Here is a 20,336-nt window from a genome sequence, read left to right as displayed (position 1 = left end):
CCTAGGTAGATAATTTTATTGGATGGTCAGGGATGTCCTGAGAACCTGACATTTGAGCTGAGATGGATGAGATGAAGCCAATCTTGTAAAAAATGAGGGTAAGAGTACTGCAGTTAGAGGGAAGAGTTTGTGCAAAAGACCAGGTGGAAACGAGCTTGACAATTCTGAAAAACGGAAAAGCCGGTGATGCTGAGGAGAGTGGTTTGAGAAGAAGCCTGAGAGAAAAAAAAAGGGTGAGAGTATTTAGGGCTTTGTAAGCCAAGGTAAGGGCTTTGGATTTCATGGTTGGGAGTGCAGGCTCTGGGAGCATTGCCTGGGTTCAAATCTGCTACTTGCTAACTGCATGACTTTACACACGTTAATTCTTTCTGTGCTTCAGTTTCCTTATCTATTACCAGTGCAATGATAAGCTTTCACAGGGGAATGACATAATCGGATTTATCTTTCTCGGCTTCAATTTCCTTGTGTGTGTGTGTGTGTGTGTGTGTGTGTGTGTGTGTGGTGTGAAGATAATGCCCTTTACAGAGAATAGTTGTAAGGTTTGAGTGACCTTCATTAATGTGTGAAAGCACCTGGCACATAAGAGCAGCTCAATGAGAGGTAGTTTTGTTTCATTCATTCACTTTCTTATTCATTAAAAGAGCCTTCCCTTCTTACCAGGGACCAGGTCCTGCTCTTCTTATTCTAAGAATTAAAACCGTCTTCCTCCTCCATGCAAGCTGCTCCTGTTCTACAGTCAAATCTTTCAAACCAACATTTCACAATGGATTAAATGCAAAAGCAGTCATGAGAATCCAGCTGTCTTCTATTAAGACCGGCATTAAAGAGACTTGTAAATATGTATATATTTTTTTGCCATTTTAAAATTGAGATATAATTCACACAATATAAAGTCATCCATTTTTAAGTGTACAAGTCAACGGTATTTAGTACATTACAATGCCAGGCAATCACCATCTCTATCTGGTTCCAAAACATTTTGAACACTTCAAAAGAAAACCCCATACCCATAAAGCAAACAATCAGTTCTTAGCTCTTTCGTGGCCAGTATCTGGCAACTACCAATTTGATGTCTGTGTGGATTTACCTATTCTAGATAGTTCATATAAATTGAATCATATAATATGTAGCCTTTTGTATCTGCCTTCTTTCACTTAGCATAATGTTTTCAGGGTTCACTTACGGCTGAATAATTCCATCATATGTATATACCGCATTTTGTTTATTCATTCATCAGTTGGGAGACATTTGAGTTGTTTCTGTCTTTGGACAACTATGAATAGTGCTTCTGTGAACATTCAAGCATGAGCATTTGTTTGAGTATCTGTTTTCAATTTTGGGGGAGTATATGCCTAGGAGTGGAATTTCTGGGTCATGTGATAATTCTCTGTTAACTTTTTGAGGAACTGTCAAGCTATTTTCCACAGTAGCTGCACCATTTGGCATTCCCACCAACATTCTCCAAGGATTCCAATTTCTACACATCCTTGCCAACACTTTTTATTCCCCCCCTTTTTAAAAATTATAACCATCCTAATATGAAGTGATATCTCAGGGCTTTGATTTGCATTTCCCTAAAGACTAATAAGTTGAACATCTTTTTATGTGTTTGTTCACCATTTGTACATCTTCTTTGTAGATGCTTCTATTAAAGTCCTTGATTCTTTAAATGGGTTTGTCTCACCAAATTTTCTTTTAGAAAAGAGTTATTTTTTCATAAAAATTTAATATATATGGGGGCGGGCAGTGGTGACACAGCGGCAGAGTTCTTGCCTGCCATGCCGGAGTCCTGGGTTCGATTTCCGGTGCCTGCCCATGTTAAAAAAAAAAAAAGTAATTTAAAATTTAACATATATGGAATTATTATTGCTATTTGAAAATGAATTAATATTTTAAAGTTTTGTTTTACTGTCTAATGTGGTCAATATTGATGTGTGTGTATGTGTGTTTGCACATCCCAGACAAACAAAAGCTTTTTGGGATTTTCAATCATTTTTAAGAGTGTAAAAAGGGGTTCTGAGACCAAAAAGTCTGAGAACTGCTGCTCTATACTGAAGACTTTCATTTTCTCATATACTCACTCAACTCACTGTAATCTGGCTCCCGACTCCACTAACTTCTCTGGCAAAAGTTACTAATGATCTCCTTATACATAAAACCTATGCTCCCATTCTCAGTTCTTACTTTCATGAACCATTTTCAGTGCTTGACAATACTGACCATCCTCCTGCCGTTTTGTTCTTCTTTTCCTTTCCCTGGGGCATTACATCATTTGGTTTCAGCCATTTCTCTAATTGCTTCCTCACTCATTTCTCTCTTCTTTTAAGCCCATTTCTTTCTCCAGCTCCTTAAAAGTGTTGTATTCCCAGCCTTCCTTTCTACTTGATTGCCTGTATTTCTATTCCTTTCCTTAACACAGACAGCACGAGACTCATGTCTGGGTCTTCAGTCCAGACTACAGATTTCCATTTTCTGATTGCCACGGCTTCTCTTTTCATGTTACTCATACTTGGAACTTGGCATTGTCTATAAGACAAATTCAGCAAGCCCTTCTCAAATTAGTTGCTGCTCCAATTTTTTCTATTTCTGTGGTTGATACCACCATTCTTCAACTATTCAAGTTGGGTATCTTGAGCAGCCTTGATAACGTCTATCATTTCTTGACTCCTCATACTTCCACTCATTGAGCCTTGCAAATTCTGTAAAGTATGTCTCCCATTCTTCCCTTGCCTTTTCATTCTGACTACCACCATCCTAAGTGAGACCCTCTTTCTCCCATCGTATTCATTATAAAAACCATGTTACTCGTCTTTGTCTCTTATAATCCCCCTTGCCAAAAGATCCGATGTGTAGTTCTGATCTTATTTACCTGTCAAGAAAACTTCCAATTAATGGCAGAATGAAGTTTTCCAATGTTGACATTTAAGGCCCTCCATGATTTGATTTCAACCCACCTTTCAGCTGGATCTACTTAAGGGTCTCAACCCAAACTTCCAACCAGTGTTTCTTTAAGTAGTAATGGGGTCCAGTTGCCTCAAAGTTCTCTGGGATGCTTGTAAATTCAACCCCACACTCACTGAGTGGAGTCCAGAAATCTGCACATCTAACAATGCACACTAAAATTTGGGACCCACTACCTTACTCTCCAGTCAGACTCAACCAGTCAATAAACTCAAGGCTTGTCTGCTTCGGATCCTCCCTTTTTGATCCTTGGATGTTAAAATCCAATCTCTACTTCAAAGCCCATCTCATTTGTCACACCTTTCTGAAGTCTTCACTGATTACCCTGACTGGGAGATCTCCTCATACCTTTCCTAGTTTGCTTGTTGCAAGCTAATTTGCTGTAGTTATTTATGTAAATCTTACATTCCCTATTAGTCTCGTGAATGTTGGGACAGGGAGAAGGCCTTAAGAGGCCCACATGTTTCACTCTGCAAACTTCAGTTGTAAGAGGAACACAACACTAGTTTTATGAATGTGATGAGAAGGTTTAGGGATCTGAATGAAGATGGTAGCAGAGGGAATGGAAAGGAGGGATAATGTTAGAGACCCTGAAAAGAGCCAATCAGAATCCTTAAAGGCTGATTAAATATGGAATGTGGGTGGAAGAAGAAGGAATAGATTAAACAACATTTTTTATGGCTAGCATTATTTAAATTTTAACACTGGGTATCCAGAGAATTGGTGGCCCATTGATAGGAATAAGTGTTTGGGGCGGGTGTGTGTTGTTCATGCCTGTGGAGGATATCTTATTTTTTGGCTACTCAGTGACTGAAATTCCTTCCCTCAAGTTTGGGGAGACCTGACATTCTATGAATTTCAGTAGGAGGTAGAATTCTGCATCCCACTACAGCTGATGTAAAGGCTAGATATTGTCTCTGATCCTTGTCAGTTATGATGTGGACTTGTAATCTAAGTTCAGCCATTATCAGACTTTAAATCTGGGACAAGTGACATAAACCAGCAGGACTGTTTAGATTCCATCTGGGGGTCTGTGTCATCCAGTGTCTCATTTCTGGGGTGGAGGTGCTGGTGTTGGGCTTCTTTCCTTTGCTGCTTATCCTTCCTTGGTTCCCACACATTTTCTGATGATTCTTCAGTCTTCCAGACAGTTCTGTGTGTTGCTTGATGCCCTTTCAATAAATTCCTTTTCTATTTAAGTAGCCAGAATTGGTTTTAGTAGAGGGCCCAGTTGAACTGAGTTTATTTCAGAAGCCTTCAATATCTCTGTTTCCTTTAGATAAGCTCTGTTTTGATTCTGTTTCCAGCTTTTGGAAGATCACAGAATACTAAGAGCTAGAATGGACTTCCCAGGCCATGTGCTCCAACCTAAATACCAGGGCCAAAATCCCCTCCATAATACTCTGCAGATGCTCCCTAACCTCTGCCTGTACAACTCCAGTGATGGGCCACTCACTTCTTTACAAGGCTATCTGCTGCACTGGTTGGTTAGTTTTCTCTATGGAAAATGTCTTACTTTGTATTATTTTAATTTCAAAAGTTTCTCCATGCCCTTTGAAAGTTCAGTAAATGTACCAAATAATAAAATTAAATGACTTCAATTTTAGACATCTTAAATGTAAGGTGCTATGGAACATCTCACTGAAAACTGAGTTTGCAGCACATATTGGGGGTGGGTGGATACAGCAATTTGGGACTCAATAGCACAGAGGTAATGAATGAAGTTACTAAAATGGTGTCCTGAAAAAAAAAAAAGTGATACAAGCAATTTGCAGAAGAATACAGAGAGCCAAAGGGCAAATAAAACTTTGAATCAGCAATGTGATGAGAGTAAGGAATACGGTAAGAATGAGAAATAGAGTGAGAGCAAAGGATGAAGTGAGGGTGAGGAATGAAAGGATGAAATAAGGACTAAGTATATGTCATGCACATTATCTGGCAACTGACCTGGCCATTTTGACAGACTTTTAAAAACTGCTGCATGAAAATCTGTATCATGCAGGGCAAATCTCAATCAGAAGCCACTGAGGGAAGAGAGAGGAGACGTGGGCAAGGCCAAAGGTTGAGAGAGTTTTAAGAAGAAAGGCAGTATTCAGCAGGGCAGGAGTTTCCAAAATGCCAAGGAGGATGGGGATGAGAAAGGCTACTGGATCTACCATGGTTGGGACCTGGAGACCTGAGAATCAGGAAGCATTATCTAATCATTTGTAAACTAAGCTGAGAAGTCTAGTATAGACAGAAAATCAGGGTCAAATGTCCTTGGCTGACACCAACTGTTCTATCTAACAACCTACTGGCCTCAGCATTTCAAAAGGAAAGATATATCATATTGAGTGAAATAAACCTGACACAAAAGGAGAGATTGTATGATCTCACTGATATGAAATAATTAGAAGAATCAAATTCATAGAATAACAGAAACTAGAATACAGGTTATCAGGAGCCAAGGTGGGAATAGGGAATGGGGGGTTAATCCTCTAATTAAACAGTTGCTGTTTGGAGTGATGGAAAAGTTTTGGTGGTGGTGATGGTAGTACAACGTTGTGCATGTTATTGATACCACTGAGTTATATAGTTGCATGTGGTTAGAAGGGGAAGTTTACTAGAATAAAAATAAAAAAGAAACCCCATACACACACACAAAGCACAGGACTATACAACACAGAGTGAACCCTAATGTAAACCATGCACTATAGTTAATAGTACAATTATAATAATATTCTTTCGTGTATTGTAACAAATGTACCACACTAATGCAAGGTGAATAATGGGATGGTGGTGGTAGTATATAGGAACTCTGCATTTTCTGCATGATTTTTCTATAAACCTACAACTTCTAAAAGAAAGAAAAAGGAAATTAGGAAGTTTTATGAAGAGAACCGAGAGCAGTGTGACCAGGAGTCCTAGGCTCCACCCCCAGCTCTGCTGGAACTATGCTGGTGGCAATTACGGTTTCCTGTAGTTGGGAAAACTAACAGAGAAGGTAATGTTTTTGGCAGCAGAGGCAACACTGGTCAGAAACAATGCTGAATGAAGAATGAAGAATGTGCGTGTGTGTGTGGTGTATTAAGGTAACCAAATAACCCGAAATAATCTCCACTGGCCCTTGGAATGCACCTGACGTTCTCATTTGAGAACAGGTGAGTTATGAGCTGAGAACTTACTTTGTACCAAATCATGAAGCTATGCAGCGTAGATGCAACTATCACGGGGTTTCCTCATCCAGATTCCTCATGAGCACTTCCTCTAACTCCCTCTACTGCTCATAATCCAGAATTTAGCAGCTTTTCAGATATTTCCAAGGACATAGTTGAAAGGGAGTGTGTTCTAGTTTGCTAGCTGCCAGAATGCAATATACCAGAAACAGAATGGCTTTTAAAAGGGGGAATTTAATAAGTTGCTAGTTTACAGTTCTAAGACCAAGAAAATGTCCCAATTAAAGCAAATCTATAGAAATGTCTAATTAAAGGTATCCAAGGAAAGATACCTTGGTTCAAGAAGGCTGATGAAGTTCAGGGTTTCTTTCTCAAGTGGAAGGGCACATGGTGAACACAGTCAGAATTTCTCTCGTGTGGAAAGGCACATGGTGAACATGGTCAGGGTTCCTCTCTCATCTGGAAGAGCGCATGGCGAACATGGCATCATCTGCTAGCTTCTACTTGTTTCCTGTTTCATGAAACTCCCTGGGAGGCATTTTCCTTCTTCATCTCCAAAAGTCGCTGGCTGGTGGACTCTGCTTCTCATGGCTATGTCATTCTGCTTTGCTCTTTCTGAATCTCCTTCATTCTCCAAAATATTTCCTCTTTTGTAGGACTCCAGAAATTTATCAAGACCCACCCAAATGGGTGGAGACCTCTCGTCACCTAATCCAGTTTAACAACCACTTGTGATTAAATCACATCTCCAGGGAGATGATCTGATTACAGTTTCATATATACAGTATTAAATAGGATTATTCTACCTTTATGAAATGGGATTTTGATTAAAACATGGCTTTTCTAGGGTACATACATCCTTTCAAGCCAGCACAAAGTGGGAGGGAGGGAGGTAAAGATTGTATTCATTTTCAGATTTTAATTTGGGTTTTTAAGATTAGGTATATAAATAGATGAATTTTTAAATTTGCATTTCTCTTTCTGTGGTTCCCTGTGACTTAAGCTGGTACAAAAGGGACACTTGGCTCTCTACTGGACATAAACTAGAGTGATAAACCAGATGGCTACAACCAGGTGGAAGTAGATGAGGGAATCTGATCAGGTCTAGATTTGGGGATCTCTGGAATCTGGCTGTCATGGTGAAATATTTTTCTCTCCTACTGGGATCTGGATCCAAGGTAAAAAATGAGTTTTACTTTTTTTTTGTTTGCATGGGCAGGCACCGGGAATCAAATCTGGGTCTCCGGTATGGCAGACGAGAATTCTGACACTGAGCCACCATTTCACTACCTGAGTTTTACTTTTAAAGCTTGTTGGATACTTACGTGGGCTACATCGGATGACTTTTCTCTTAGAATTAAGGACTAAGTATATATATATTATCCCTTTTTCTCTTTCTCCCTCATCTCAATTTCATTGTGTCTTTCTTATTGGTGTCATTAAAGTACTGTTGTTTCAGAGGCTTTTCTAGATCTCTGCCTTACAAGGCATTCCATCACTATGAAAAGAACAGGAGTGGGATAGTTTGAAACTTACTTAAGTAGAGGTTATAGTCACAGGAAAGTTGAAACAGAGCAGATAGACCCCCAAAGCTTAGGAATCAAGGGATAGAAGGCAGCAAGGGTCAAAATTCCATTTCTTTGGTCTTACCTGAGGAAGGGCCTAGGAATCTATAAACTCAAGAAAATATTTGGGTAAGATGGATTTGAGCCACTGACCTAGATTTCTCTTTCTTATTGATGAGGGAACTGAGGCTTGGTGAGGATAACTGGCCTGAAGTTGACATGGTGAGTTTGGGGCAGGGATGGGACCAGAGCCTTGCTTCGGTCAGGGATTTGCCTACCCCACTGAAACTCACTGGGTGGTATTGTATGAGGATACCTTCGAACCCCTTTGACTTGCTTTTAAACGAGCACTGAGGTGTTTTTATACTCAGTCCACTTGTAGCCATTGCAATCTCTGTCTTCTTTTTTGTCTCCCCTGGATTCCCATGTTTTTGTTGGATGCCACCATGCAAAGAAGCTTGTTTTTCTCAGTATTTGTACAAGTCTAAAGACATGAAACTCAAAGATTGCCTCATCACAGAGTTGTCTTACCACAGATCTATATCTTGTTTATTTACCAAGAGGACAGATACGTTTGAAATCAGCAGCATCACTCTAGGATAGGTGGAGGGAGGAGGCTGCTTCTTCTCGGCAGCTCATGGCCCACTTCCAAGGCCCCAGGACATGCTCAGAGCAGACGGTGAAGTTCAGGTTTGTTACAACATGATAGGAGCCAGGCTCAAAACAGGACAGAAACTTCCTCTTTATCTGTCACTTAGTCAGACCACCCCAACTGGTGGTAGATTACTTCAAAGAGACTGAGCCAAAGGCACTTTATAAAAAAAGCATTTTACAGCATGATACACCTCTCCCAACAGACCTTTGGGGGTTCTTAGTAGATAAGCAAGCATAACTTTAGTGGATAGGAAGCAACTTACATTTACTAGGTGATTTACCTTTTTGTATCCAAACCCGTTGCCTTGGGCCAACCAAAGGGCAGCTGCCGTGGTCCTCATATTCCAGCACTAAGTTTGCCTCCACACTTCTCAGGATGAGAGGGGCCAGAGTGGCCCCTGCAGTTGGCCTAAACTCAGGAAATGATCAACTTAGTTCAGTTTATCTTCTACCCTCTGACATTCTGGTTATTCCTTCCGTAAGACAGAATGGACCTTGAATTCTGGATGTTGGTGGCCCAGACTCTGCCTACTATTCAATCTCAGGAGGGAACATGTGGCTGAGGGCTAACTCTTTCCTGAAACAATGAGAGCTGCCCAAGCCTGAAATATTTTACATGGATCCCAATTCGACTTGGCAACATGCCTCCTGAATAGAAGTAGCTCAGCTGGTACACAGATGGGAAAGTGGCACACTCATGTATCCAACCTAAGGCTCTGCTTGGTGACTGATGGTGAAGGAGAAGAGATAGATGTCATGGCACATCACACTGGTATCTTTACAAGGCAAGAACATTAAGTGGTGGAAGAAGAATCTGGGGGTAAGGAGAATATGTCATGCTGAAAACCAAAATATTTTCTTGGTACACATCTCCATATGGAATAAACCCAGTCAAATATGGATAGAGAGATAAACAGAGAACTACAGATATCCATATGCCATTGCTTGGGGCCCAGCTAAGTGTTCCCTGCATGGCCTTGCTTATTCTGCCTCTCTGAGGCTATAGGGAGAGGAGGGCTGTCTAAACTGGGTCCAACTGTTTGGCGTACAACTGCCTCTCCTACCTATTTCAGACTCACCTATAGGGCAGAATGTATCCCAAAAAGCTCTGAAGTCTTCATTATGATTCACAGGCATCTGTGAGATATAAATCCCCACAGGAAAGCTATCAGAGTTCACCTGAACAAGCCAACAGGAGTGCTCCCTTCCCAACTCTGAGGCTCAAGCCCACAGCCCAGGATGCTTTGGATGGTTGCCACAGAATTGAAAGAAAATGGAAAAGGTCCAATTTAAAAGCCAGAATATATTTTGCTAAAAATATATGTATATGCCTTCAAGAGAGTGTGCTTCCTGAGGGCATCTTGCACAGTTAGTTCCAACATAAACAGGAACAAAAGGTAACAGCTTCATCCAGTAGAAAACTAGCAGCATCATTTGAGATCTTGGGCCCTCTGTGGTGGGGCAGGAGTGCCTGGTCAACAGAGCTATAACTCATCCATCATGGCAAGCAAATCATCCCCCTTGCTGGCGCTCTGTTTTGGCTGGTCTGTGATCTCAAACTCCCCCATGATACGAGCCAGCTCTTCTTTTCTTTCCTGGTCCTGTTAGATAAATGAGGGTTGAAAGGGAATGGGGAAGATGTGTTGGTACAAATGCCTCTTGGTGCAGTAGGTATTTCATTTTACATCCTACCACTGTGATGCATTTCAGTTCCTAACCAGTTTGTCAGAAAAGGGACTGTAGGTGTATGTATGCTGATTAGAGAGAAAAAGGTTGGGGGGGGGGGTGTCTTTGAAGTTCAAGGTTTTTACAAGATCAGGAGGGGAATAAGATTTGACTCTGTACAATCCCCTGCACATACCTGGGTAGCCTGTATGTTGATAACTTCATAGGATAATTCTTCTGGCCTGGTTAATGCTGCTTGTCTGGAAAAGATGGTAAAAAAAAAAAAATGGCTAAGGTCAAGATTTTCTCCCTCCTTGTGTGACAAACTGGCTCTTGATAATTTGGCAACCTATTTTTTCCTCCCATTTCCACCTAATCCCCAACCAACACAGGCTACATCCCAGAAAGTCAATTCTATGTCTCTATGCCTTTGCACATACTAAACCTAACCAAGTTTAATGCTTTCTCCCTTTCTCTGCTTGACAAATTATAAGACCCAGCTCAAACACTAACTCCTCCAAACTGCCTATGCAGTCAGCCACTCTGTCCTCAAGTGGAGCATTTATAACTCTAATTGAGGTAACTTATGTACACATTCATCATTCTCCCACTAAACTGGGAACTTCCTGAGGACAGGCTTTTGGACTCAATTGCCACCTTTATGTCCCTAGTACCAACCATAATACTCACCATCCAGAAACACACAAAAAATTAGCTCAACAGAGAGGGAGATAGAAGGCAACTCCCACCCCAAATATATGGTTATGAGAAGGATCACAGGAGATAAATACATGCTTTGTAAATTGTAAGGCACTGTATGAATGTAGGTGAATTACTACCACTATTATTTTGGGTGAGAATGTTTAATCCCAACATCATCAGGTTTCAGTCTCCCCCTGGTTTCTAACAGACTTTTCTTAATGTGATCATCTTGGCTTCCAACACTTCTTGTCCAGTTCTGCTCTACTAAGTAAAAAATTACAATTCTTTTTTGAATGAACCCAGAGGGTTAGGCGATTTAATCCTGGTGGATTCTTCTTTAGCTAGGTTATTGAATTCATAGATGTTTATGATTATTGTTTTTTTATTCTTATAACATTTAGTATTTTTATATGTCTTTAAAGAAATAGGTCCAATACATACTCCTCTTCTTCATCTGTGGTAAAGAGATTCAGCCGGAATCCTGGCTCAGGACCTAAGGGTTTCTTAATCTCCATTCCTCCCATTAGCCTGGCCAGGAAATCCAGCTCTTCTTTAGCAAGAGGGTTTGGAGCCAAGCTTTCCTGCAAAAACAATGTCGTCATTTTTAGCCACATGAAGATGATCGCGTTTCCTGTTAAAGACCCCAGAGATCCAGGGTGGTGTTACAGGACAAGGGAAAACAATAACAGTTTAAATTATTTCCAGGAAGAACTGGGTCCAAATAAAGCGTAGAGGACAGGGTTAACCAAAATAAAAATAATCCAGGTCAGAAGCAGAGGGAAGAGCAAGCCAGCAAACCTGATATGTTCCCACTTTCAAGATGACTAAGGCACCAGGGATCCACATTTCTCCTCAAACCACCTTCCTCCTTGAAGGACACTGCTTCCCCTTCAGAGTTAACCCAGTTCCCTATGCATTTATAAGTAGCTGGTCAAGTCTATATTTCCCTGGACACTAATTCGGTAGGAGCTCCCACACTGCCCTCAGGTGGTGACAGTCAGGAATACATCATCAATGCCATTCCCACCTCTCTCTGTCCTTGCCCCACTTTTCTACAGCCAGCCCACGTCTTCATCTGCTCTGCCCCTTCCATTACTCTGCAGCCAGAGTTATCAAGATTATAGTTTTGATCTCATTTCTCTCATACTTTAGACAGACCCCTCTGCCACCTGCCTAAAGAACAAAGTCCAAATTGTTTAAGACTTTCTGATCAGGTCCCAGTATCCCTGCTTAGGCAGATCTCTGGCCACTTGCCTCAATTCTGCTCTGACCTTGCCTTGTGGGAGAGGCTGCCTCCCTGCTTCCCCCAACACAATATTTTTTGCTCCCCACCCCCGTGCCTTTGCTCACACTGCCACCTCGGTCTACATGCCCATTTTTCTCCTTCTCTGCTTTTTAGTGTCCTACCCTCCCTTTAAAGTCCCATTTGAATGTCACCTCCTGTGACTCCTGTCCTCTGTCCCTCACATGCCTTATTCTGGGCACAGTACTTTTCTCAGAATACCTTGCTAGCACTTCCTACACTATGTTGTAGTTATTTGTTCCTATCTCTGTCTTTCCCAGGGTTCTATAAGCCCCTTCAGGATGGAGCCACAACCGAGTCAGCTCTGTATCCCTAGGTACCCAGCTCATAGAAGCAGGTTAGTAAACATTTTCCAAATAACTGAATGGTCCACAACTTATTCTATAGCTAGCAAGTAGCCTGTTCAGTGAAAATTTGTAATGAAAATTTGTAATTCAGAGAACCTAAAGCCCTGTTTTGAACTTAGTGAGCACATCACTATATAGAAAAGCACTAAAAAGGGATGTTTTAATGATCAGAATACACACAAGTGCTAGAATCAGCAACTGAAGACCTAAGGGCACGGGAACAAAGCTATTTCACATGTCCTGGTGTGTGGTTTCTGTTTAATTATGGTTGTTGAGCCAAGCCTAAAATTACCTAATTAGTCAGATCACTAGAAGTCTCCATGAGAAACTGCAATTAAAAACCTATGTACTTGTAAGGCTACAAGTACAAGAATCAAGAAGACTGCAAATAAGGGAAATATTGGCTCGCTTTGAAACCTAAACAGTTCCTACTCTCCTCTCTATCCAGATTTTTGTATCTAGAAATAAACTCTGAAGATAAATAAGGGAGGCAGAAGTTCACCTCTGTCCGTGAAGCTAAGTTCTTTGATGCTCCAGACATATGTGTTTCCACAGGCCGGTTCACACTGTACCTGGTGTCAACAGAAAAAGATGGAAATGTTACCCAGACCCTTTACATTGACTTTCATCTAACTCATAATTATAGCTGGTAGTTTTTATTTTGGGACACTAAATAACATCCAGAAAGGTGCTAAGAGTACAGAATACAACTAAATGGATGTCAACCACTCAAATTTCAATTCCTTATAGAATTGCCATACGACCCAGCAATACCATTGCTGGGAATCTACTCAAAGGAATTAAGGGCAAAGACACAAACGGACATTTGCACACCAATGTTTATAGCAGCATTATTTACAATTGCAAAGAGATGGAAACAGCCAAAATGTCCATCAACAGACGAGTGGCTAAACAAACTGTGGTATATACATACGATGGAATATTATGCAGCTTTAAGACAGGATAAACTTATGAAGCATGTAATAACATGGATGGACCTAGAGAACATTATGCTGAGTGAGTCTAGCCAAAAACTAAAAGACAAATACTGTATGGTCCCAATGATGTGAATCGACATTCGAGAATAAACTTGGAATATGTCATTGGTAACAGAGTTCAGCAGGAGTTAGAAACAGGGTAAGATAATGGGTAATTGGAGCTGATGGGATACAGACTGTGCAACAGGACTAGACACAAAAACTCAAAAATGGACAGCACAATAATACCTAATTGTAAAGTAATCATGTTAAAACACTGAATGAAGCTGTATCCGAGCTATAGGTTTTTGTTTTGTTTTGTTTTGTTTTTACTATTATTACTTTTATTTTTTTCTCTATATTAATATTCTATATCTTTTTCGGTTGTGTTGCTAGTTCTTCTAAACCGATGCAAACGTACTAAGAAATGATGATCATGCATCTATGTGATGATGTTAAGAATTACTGATTGCATACGTAGAATGGTATGATTTCTAAATGTTGGGTTAATTTCTTTTTTTCCGTTAATTAATAAAAAAAAAAAAAATTTCAATTCTTCCCAAAGAAAAATACCTGGTGATGCTGTGTGGAAATGTCTCCTCTTGTAATGTGTATCAGTAAAAAAATATATGTAAACATTTCATGAAAGCCAAGCCTTTCTGGATTTCCACTGCAAACAAAGTTTTAACTAATTCTCTTCCATGGCTGTCTAAAATTATATATCTTTTTAGCCTGTTGAGTTATCTTATGTCTGGAATTTTTGAGTGCCCTTTGGAGATGTCAGAGCTCTGCACACACTGTATCTAGGGGGAAATTACTCAATTTGTCCACAGGGATTTTCATAGCAGATATCAAGCTGTTTTTTTTGTTTTTTTTTTTTTTTTTTTTTAAAGGAAAGACAGAGAGAAGGAAGGAAGGATAGAAGGAAGGAAGGAAGGAAGAAAGGGAAACATTTTCTTGTTTTATTGTATTCTGTTTCTCCGTATTTGTTACATGGGCTGGGGCCGGGAATCGAACCGAGGTCCTCCGGCATAGCAGGCAAGCACTTTGCCCGCTGAGCCACCGCGGCCCGCCCACAAGCTGTTTTTTTTTAATGAAATGCCCTTCCCTGGACTTGATTCATTCAGGGAGGGAGAATTTGCTTGCTTACATATTGGTTCCCAGCTCCAGGAATCGGTCTCCATAAAGTTCAAAAGAACCTTCTTTTGGTGCAGTGACATAGTTTCCACCATGCTTGAATTTTACCTTCTTTACTTCTTCACCTTTGTTGTTGAACATTCTACAACACAAAGCAAGATATGATGAAATGTCCCCCAAGCTCAGGTAGTCCTGTGGGCTTCTTTTTCCTTTGTATTATAGGACAAAAAGGAACTCATGTACTCCCTCAAGATAAAGATGCTTATTAGAAATACTTGGGTATGGTAATAAAAGTAATATTATCATAATAAGCAATATTTATTGAGCACATTAGGTGCCAGATGCTATATAAGTATTTTACAGCACTATTATTTTATTCACCCTCATGGTAACCATAAACAGCTGAAGAATTCAATCCTGTAGAACTGGGTGGCTTGCCCAAAGTGCTAAGTGGCAGAGCTAGGGTTAGAATCTGACTTCTTCACCACTGTCCTTTACTGGGAAAGGGAGGGCGCACAGAGGCAGAGCCTGAGAGGCTCAGCAGTGCTGCATTCTCTGTGATGGTCTACACATTCTGGCACTCCAAATGTTGGTCTGAAAATCACTGTTGAGAATTCACCTGATGAGTCCAGGAACTTCAGTCCCCCAGGGAACTGGCCCGGACACTGGCAACACAAAGCGACCATTAGAATTCTGAACTCTGTCCTTTAGAAATATGGACACCTGGAAAACAAATAGTTATTAGTAACTTTTCTCGGCATATTTTCATAGACATAAGTATTCTGAGGATGGAAAGCGTACAGTGGCTTGGGAATGTTACCCAGTGAGTTTATAACAATATCAAGAGGGAAAAACCCATCATAATTACCAACTGCCAGTTATAGTGTTTCATAAACAGAATTTCTTTTGAGCTGCGCAGCAAACCTTCTAGGTAAGTTGTGTTACCACCATTGTAAAGATGGGGAAACTGAGGTGCAGAGAGTGACCTAAGAGGACAATAAGAGGCAGGATCAAGATACAAAACCAAGATTGATTCCAAATTCCACACCTGTTCCATGGTTTTCTATTGATTTTCCATGCAGCCGCTAGGCTTGAACTACAAGAACCTCATTGTATCCACTTTATGAATGAGGAATCTGCAGCTCAGAGGTTAAGACATTTCCTCAATGTCAGCCAGCTCATAATGGGCAGAGCTGGGGATTCTAAACCTGAGTGTTCCTGACTGAGGAGCCAAGCTCTTATTCCCATGCTGGGCTGATTTGAAAGCTGGGGCTGGAGCAGGAGGATCCAGTTGTCTTTAGAGTTCAAAGGCCTTTTATATGATTGGAAACACCACTTTTTGCTTATTTCTTCTCCCTGCTTTGGGTTCTTTGTATTGAGTGTTTGGTCGTTCACAGGTGAGATCCCATAAGGACTGTGGCAATTCATCAGTTTGACTGGGTCCTAGCTTCCTCATCTATAAAATGAATTAGATTAACTTGAGGTCCTTCCAATGTAAAACTCTACGTATTTATATTAGTGATATAAACAGTAAGCATCTGTTATGTGCAAAGCAGTGAAAATACAAAGTGATAACAGAACTTGTAAGCTGGCGGCATGGCATGCTGATGTGAGACTGCCTAGGCTCAAATCTCAACTGGGCTACTTCTGGGTTTTTGGTAAGCTGTGCAACTGTTCTATGTATCGTTTTCTCTTTGGTAAACTCAGGGTAAAAATAGCACCTACTCAATGTGTTAGTGTGACAGCTAAATCAGATCATGTATAAAAAGCACTTACCATAAAATCTGTCATAATAGTAAGTACTATTATTATGTGGTAGCTAATACTCTTACTACAGTCTAATTGGACATAGGACACGGGCAGAAAATGAAAAAAAAATACTATAAAGTGAAATATGCTAAACAGCATATCAGCTCATTGAGGAGAATGACTACAGGCATAGGGAGCTGCATGGGTGGAGATCAATGTGGGTTTGGAACTGGGCCTAGGAGGAAGAAGGTGGGTACAGACATGCTCCAGAAGCAGAGATGGGCAGATAAGACATCTTGGGGGCTAATGAGTAAACTGGTCTGGCCAGAGAATTTGGTTGGATGACCCTTAAGGAATTTTTAACCTTGAGATCCTATGACCAAGGGATGTAAGTACAGGCATGGAGAGAGAAAACTTAGTGAGAGAAGTGGGGGCAGGGAGGAAAATATATATGCATTGGACCCTCTGTTAGCCTCTCTAATAAGGTCAACTGTGTCATAGTAGATGTGAAATGACAAATTTAAAAGTCATGTGTGCATCTGTGTTTGACTAGAGGGTCTGCCCTCCTCTGGCAGGACTGTTGGGTCTGTTTGCTTGTTCAGTCCCTCTGCTGGCCCTCAGCTGTGGATGTGACTCTCTGGTGCCCTATCCTCTCACGCCATCCTTTTTTCCCCCAGGTGATCTCAATTACTCTAGTATTCACCTTTGTGCTGATGGTTCCCAGATCTCGAGCTCCCACTCAGCCTTCTTCCTGGGCAGCCCACTCACCTGTCCCATTGCCTACTAGATGTGCCCACCTGCCAGTTCCACAGGATGCACCTCAAATTCACCCTGCTCAGAGCAGGGCTCATCATTTGTTTTTCCAACCTTGCTCTCTTCTGGGGTTTCCAATTGCAGTGAATGACATCACTAGATCACTGAGTCAGCAATCAGAATCCCTTACATTACCTTCCATGTCTGTTCAGTCATTAAACCCTGGCAACACAGTGATCACTTTGTGTATCTGGCCCCTCCTCTCCAGCCCAAATAATGCTCCCTGGTACAGACCTTTGTCAGTTTTTGCCTGGCCCACAGGTGGGGCCCATTAATTGGAATCCTTGCCTCCATTCTTACCAGCTTTTAACCTATCCTCCATTCTGCTGCTAAAGAGACTCTTCTAAAATTATATCTATGAACTTTTCTTGCTTAAAACCTTTCACTGGCTCTTTGCTGCCTACCAGAAAACGTCCAATTGGCCCTTGTTGTTCTCTCCCTCCATGTTCCTCCTTTAATTCTACAATCCAACCATACAGTTCTCCCTCCCACAACTCCCACCCCCTCAACAAACAAAAAGGCACATCAGGCAGTTACATACCTCTTTGCCTTTACTGAGATCCTCTGCCTAGGATGCTGTTCCCAACACATGCCCTCATTTTCCCATTGGCCTTAGGAAAATCTATTTCTTTCTTTCTTTCTTTTTTTTGCATGGGCAGGCACCAGAAATCAAACCCGGGTCTCTGGCATGGCAGGCAAGAATTCTGCCTGCTGAGCCACTGTGGCCTGCCCAAATCTATTTCTTTTAAAAGCAATCAGATCCTCTATGAAGACTTTCCTGATTCTCTTGGGTACAGTGATCACTCTTTCCTTTATATTCTGTATCTTTTCTCTTTACACTCTTCTATCTTGGAACTAAACATTTGTGAAGGAGTTTCTGCAATCATTCCCATCCCCCCACTGCCCTGCCACCATGAGTTCTTTAAGGCAGGCATGATGTTTTCTATAGAAAGAGGAATTGAGGATTACTGAGTTGTGAGGCCAGAGTGCTGGATAAGACAGCTCCATGAGTATTTGTGCTGCCCGGGATGGTGGCAGGACTCCTGTGGCAGGGAAGAGAGCAAGCCAAGGATTTAATGCTCGGTGAATGTGGGTGAGAGACTTGGCCATCACCTTATGCAGTGAGTGATGAGTACAGAGCTTTGGATGAGGTTGTGGTTGAAGGTCTGACCTTAGAAGAGGAAGACTAAGTTTGTGAGGGTGGGAGAATAAAGATCTGGAAGTGAGAGAGAAACTGACAGAATGCTAACCCTGCTTCTGTCATCCTGCCAGTGGGTAAGGGAGAATGATCAGCCTCCACCAAGTGATGTGAAGACTTCAAAGACCATCTATACATTCTATGCTGATGATTCTTATATTTATGTCCCCAGCCTGGATCTCTCCCCTGAACTTCAGATTTGTATATTCAACTGCCTATTTGACACTGCTACTTGGATATCTAACAGGCAAATCAAACTTAAATAGAACTATTATTATTATTTGTTTGGTGCATGGTCTGGGAATTGAACCAGGTTTCCTGCATGGAAGGCAAGCACTCTACCACTGAACCATTGCTGCACCCACAGAACTATTAATTTTTTTTACCCAAATATACTGTCCTCCAGTCCCTTCCCATCTCAGAAATGGTATCACCAGTTGCTCAGGCTAAAGATGTAGTAGTTATTCTTCAAGTTTCTTTCTTTCTTTCTTTACATCCAATCTCATAGTAAGTCCTATGGGTCTTATCCTGGAGGTATCCCAAACATGAATACTTTTTAACTGACTCCACTGTTAGCTCCTAATCTGAGCATTCTCATTCCATATTTCTATAATGGTTTCCTAACCAGTGTCCTACCTCTACTCTTGCCCCATACAGTTCATCTTTCAGAACGTAAATCAGATCACATTACTCCTTGCCTGAAAATGCTCGGTATCTTCTTTCCACTCTTAGAATAAAATCCAAATTTCCTTACTATGGCTTAAGTTAAGGCTGATAGTCAATTGGTGAGTACAACCAGCATCTGCTCCAATTAGTCAGTGTCCATGCAACACAGGTTGTTAAATTTATTTTGAGTAGCAACCCTGCCTATGAGGTACACTCCATTCACTTTGGCTTTTTCTTTGTCCAAGGAATACATCATGGTCGTTTCCATCTTTAAGGGCCTTGCATTGGCTTCCCTTCAGTACAGGTGGTCTTCCCTGAGATCTGTGTAGGTTTTGTTCTCACTGGAAATGTTTCTCCGCAGAAAGGCTCTCCTTGATGCTAACTCTATCACATAAAGATGGGCTATCCAATAGAATAGCCACTAGTCGAGTGTGGCTCTATAAATTTAAATTGGTTTAAATTAAATAAAATGAAAAATTCAGTCTCTCAGTCACCCTCATCATATTTAAAAACTCAATAGCCACATGTGGCTGATGGCTAGCATAGTGCTATATATATGCAGATATAAAATATTTCCATCCCTACAGAGAGTTCTATTGGACAGCGCTGGTCTAAAGGAACAGTCCATCCAGTTGTCCTCTATAATTTTATATTGCCACCTTCCTAAAAGTTATCAGTATGAGAAAATGACCTGCTTGTTCTGCCTGTCTCTTCCTGCTGGCACCAAAGCTCTTCAGGGCAGAGGCTTTGTTCATTTACACATCTTTTAAAAATATATTTTTTATTGTATAGTATAACATATATACAAAGCAAAGAAATAAAAAAGCAATAGTTTTCAAAGCACTCTTCAATAAGTAGTTACAGGACAGATAGCAGAGTCTGTCATGGGCTACCATATGATTCTCTCATATTTTTCCTTCTAGTTGCTCCAGAATACAGGAGGCCAGAGGGCTTAAATATTTTTTTATGATCACAATAGACTTTTTTTCCTTCTTTTTTTGGGGAAAAATAACATACATACAAAAAAAGCTATAAATTTCAAAGCACAGCACACAATTAGTTGTAGAAATATTTCAGAGTTTGACATGGGTTGCAATTTCACAATTTTAGCTTTTTACTTCTAGCTGCTCTAAAATACTGGAGACTTGAAAAGATATTATCATTTTCATTCATCTCCAGATAGTCATTTATGTATCTTGAACACTTAAAACAGGGCCTGGAACATTCAATAAATATATGTTAGACTGGCTGGTTTTCCAGGGATGAGACATTTCCAAGGAAATAATGGAGTGGAGGTACAGGGAACATTCTATGAAGAGGCTAAGATGGAACGATGTTTTCCAACACTGGAATAATAGAAAGAACTGGAAGAAATGATGGAAGGATGCATGATTGGGAATGAGAGAACCAGGGGTGAGGGGTGACCTGAGGAACCTCCTCTTTA

The 20,336-nt window shown here is 40.8% G+C and overlaps 1 protein-coding gene across 1 annotated transcript in view; it reads right to left on the bottom strand.

Annotated features, from left to right (window-relative positions):
* Positions 1 to 9,618: 9,618 nt before the first annotated feature.
* Positions 9,619 to 20,336, bottom strand: part of OSCP1 (organic solute carrier partner 1) — a 31,003-nt gene continuing 20,285 nt past the window's right edge. Inside the window, exons 5-10 of the mRNA XM_077150266.1 lie at positions 15,086 to 15,189; positions 14,480 to 14,608; positions 12,855 to 12,924; positions 11,144 to 11,283; positions 10,197 to 10,260; positions 9,619 to 9,936 (exon numbers count right to left, since the gene is read on the bottom strand). Of these exons, the coding sequence (XP_077006381.1) occupies positions 9,820 to 9,936; positions 10,197 to 10,260; positions 11,144 to 11,283; positions 12,855 to 12,924; positions 14,480 to 14,608; positions 15,086 to 15,189 (624 nt within the window). The 3' untranslated portion in view covers positions 9,619 to 9,819. The remainder of the gene's footprint in view (positions 9,937 to 10,196; positions 10,261 to 11,143; positions 11,284 to 12,854; positions 12,925 to 14,479; positions 14,609 to 15,085; positions 15,190 to 20,336) is intronic.

Source organism: Tamandua tetradactyla, chromosome 2, assembly GCF_023851605.1.
Source record: "Tamandua tetradactyla isolate mTamTet1 chromosome 2, mTamTet1.pri, whole genome shotgun sequence".
In the NCBI taxonomy this organism is placed as follows: Eukaryota; Metazoa; Chordata; class Mammalia; order Pilosa; family Myrmecophagidae; genus Tamandua; species Tamandua tetradactyla.
This window is presented reverse-complemented; position numbering and strand designations above follow the sequence as displayed.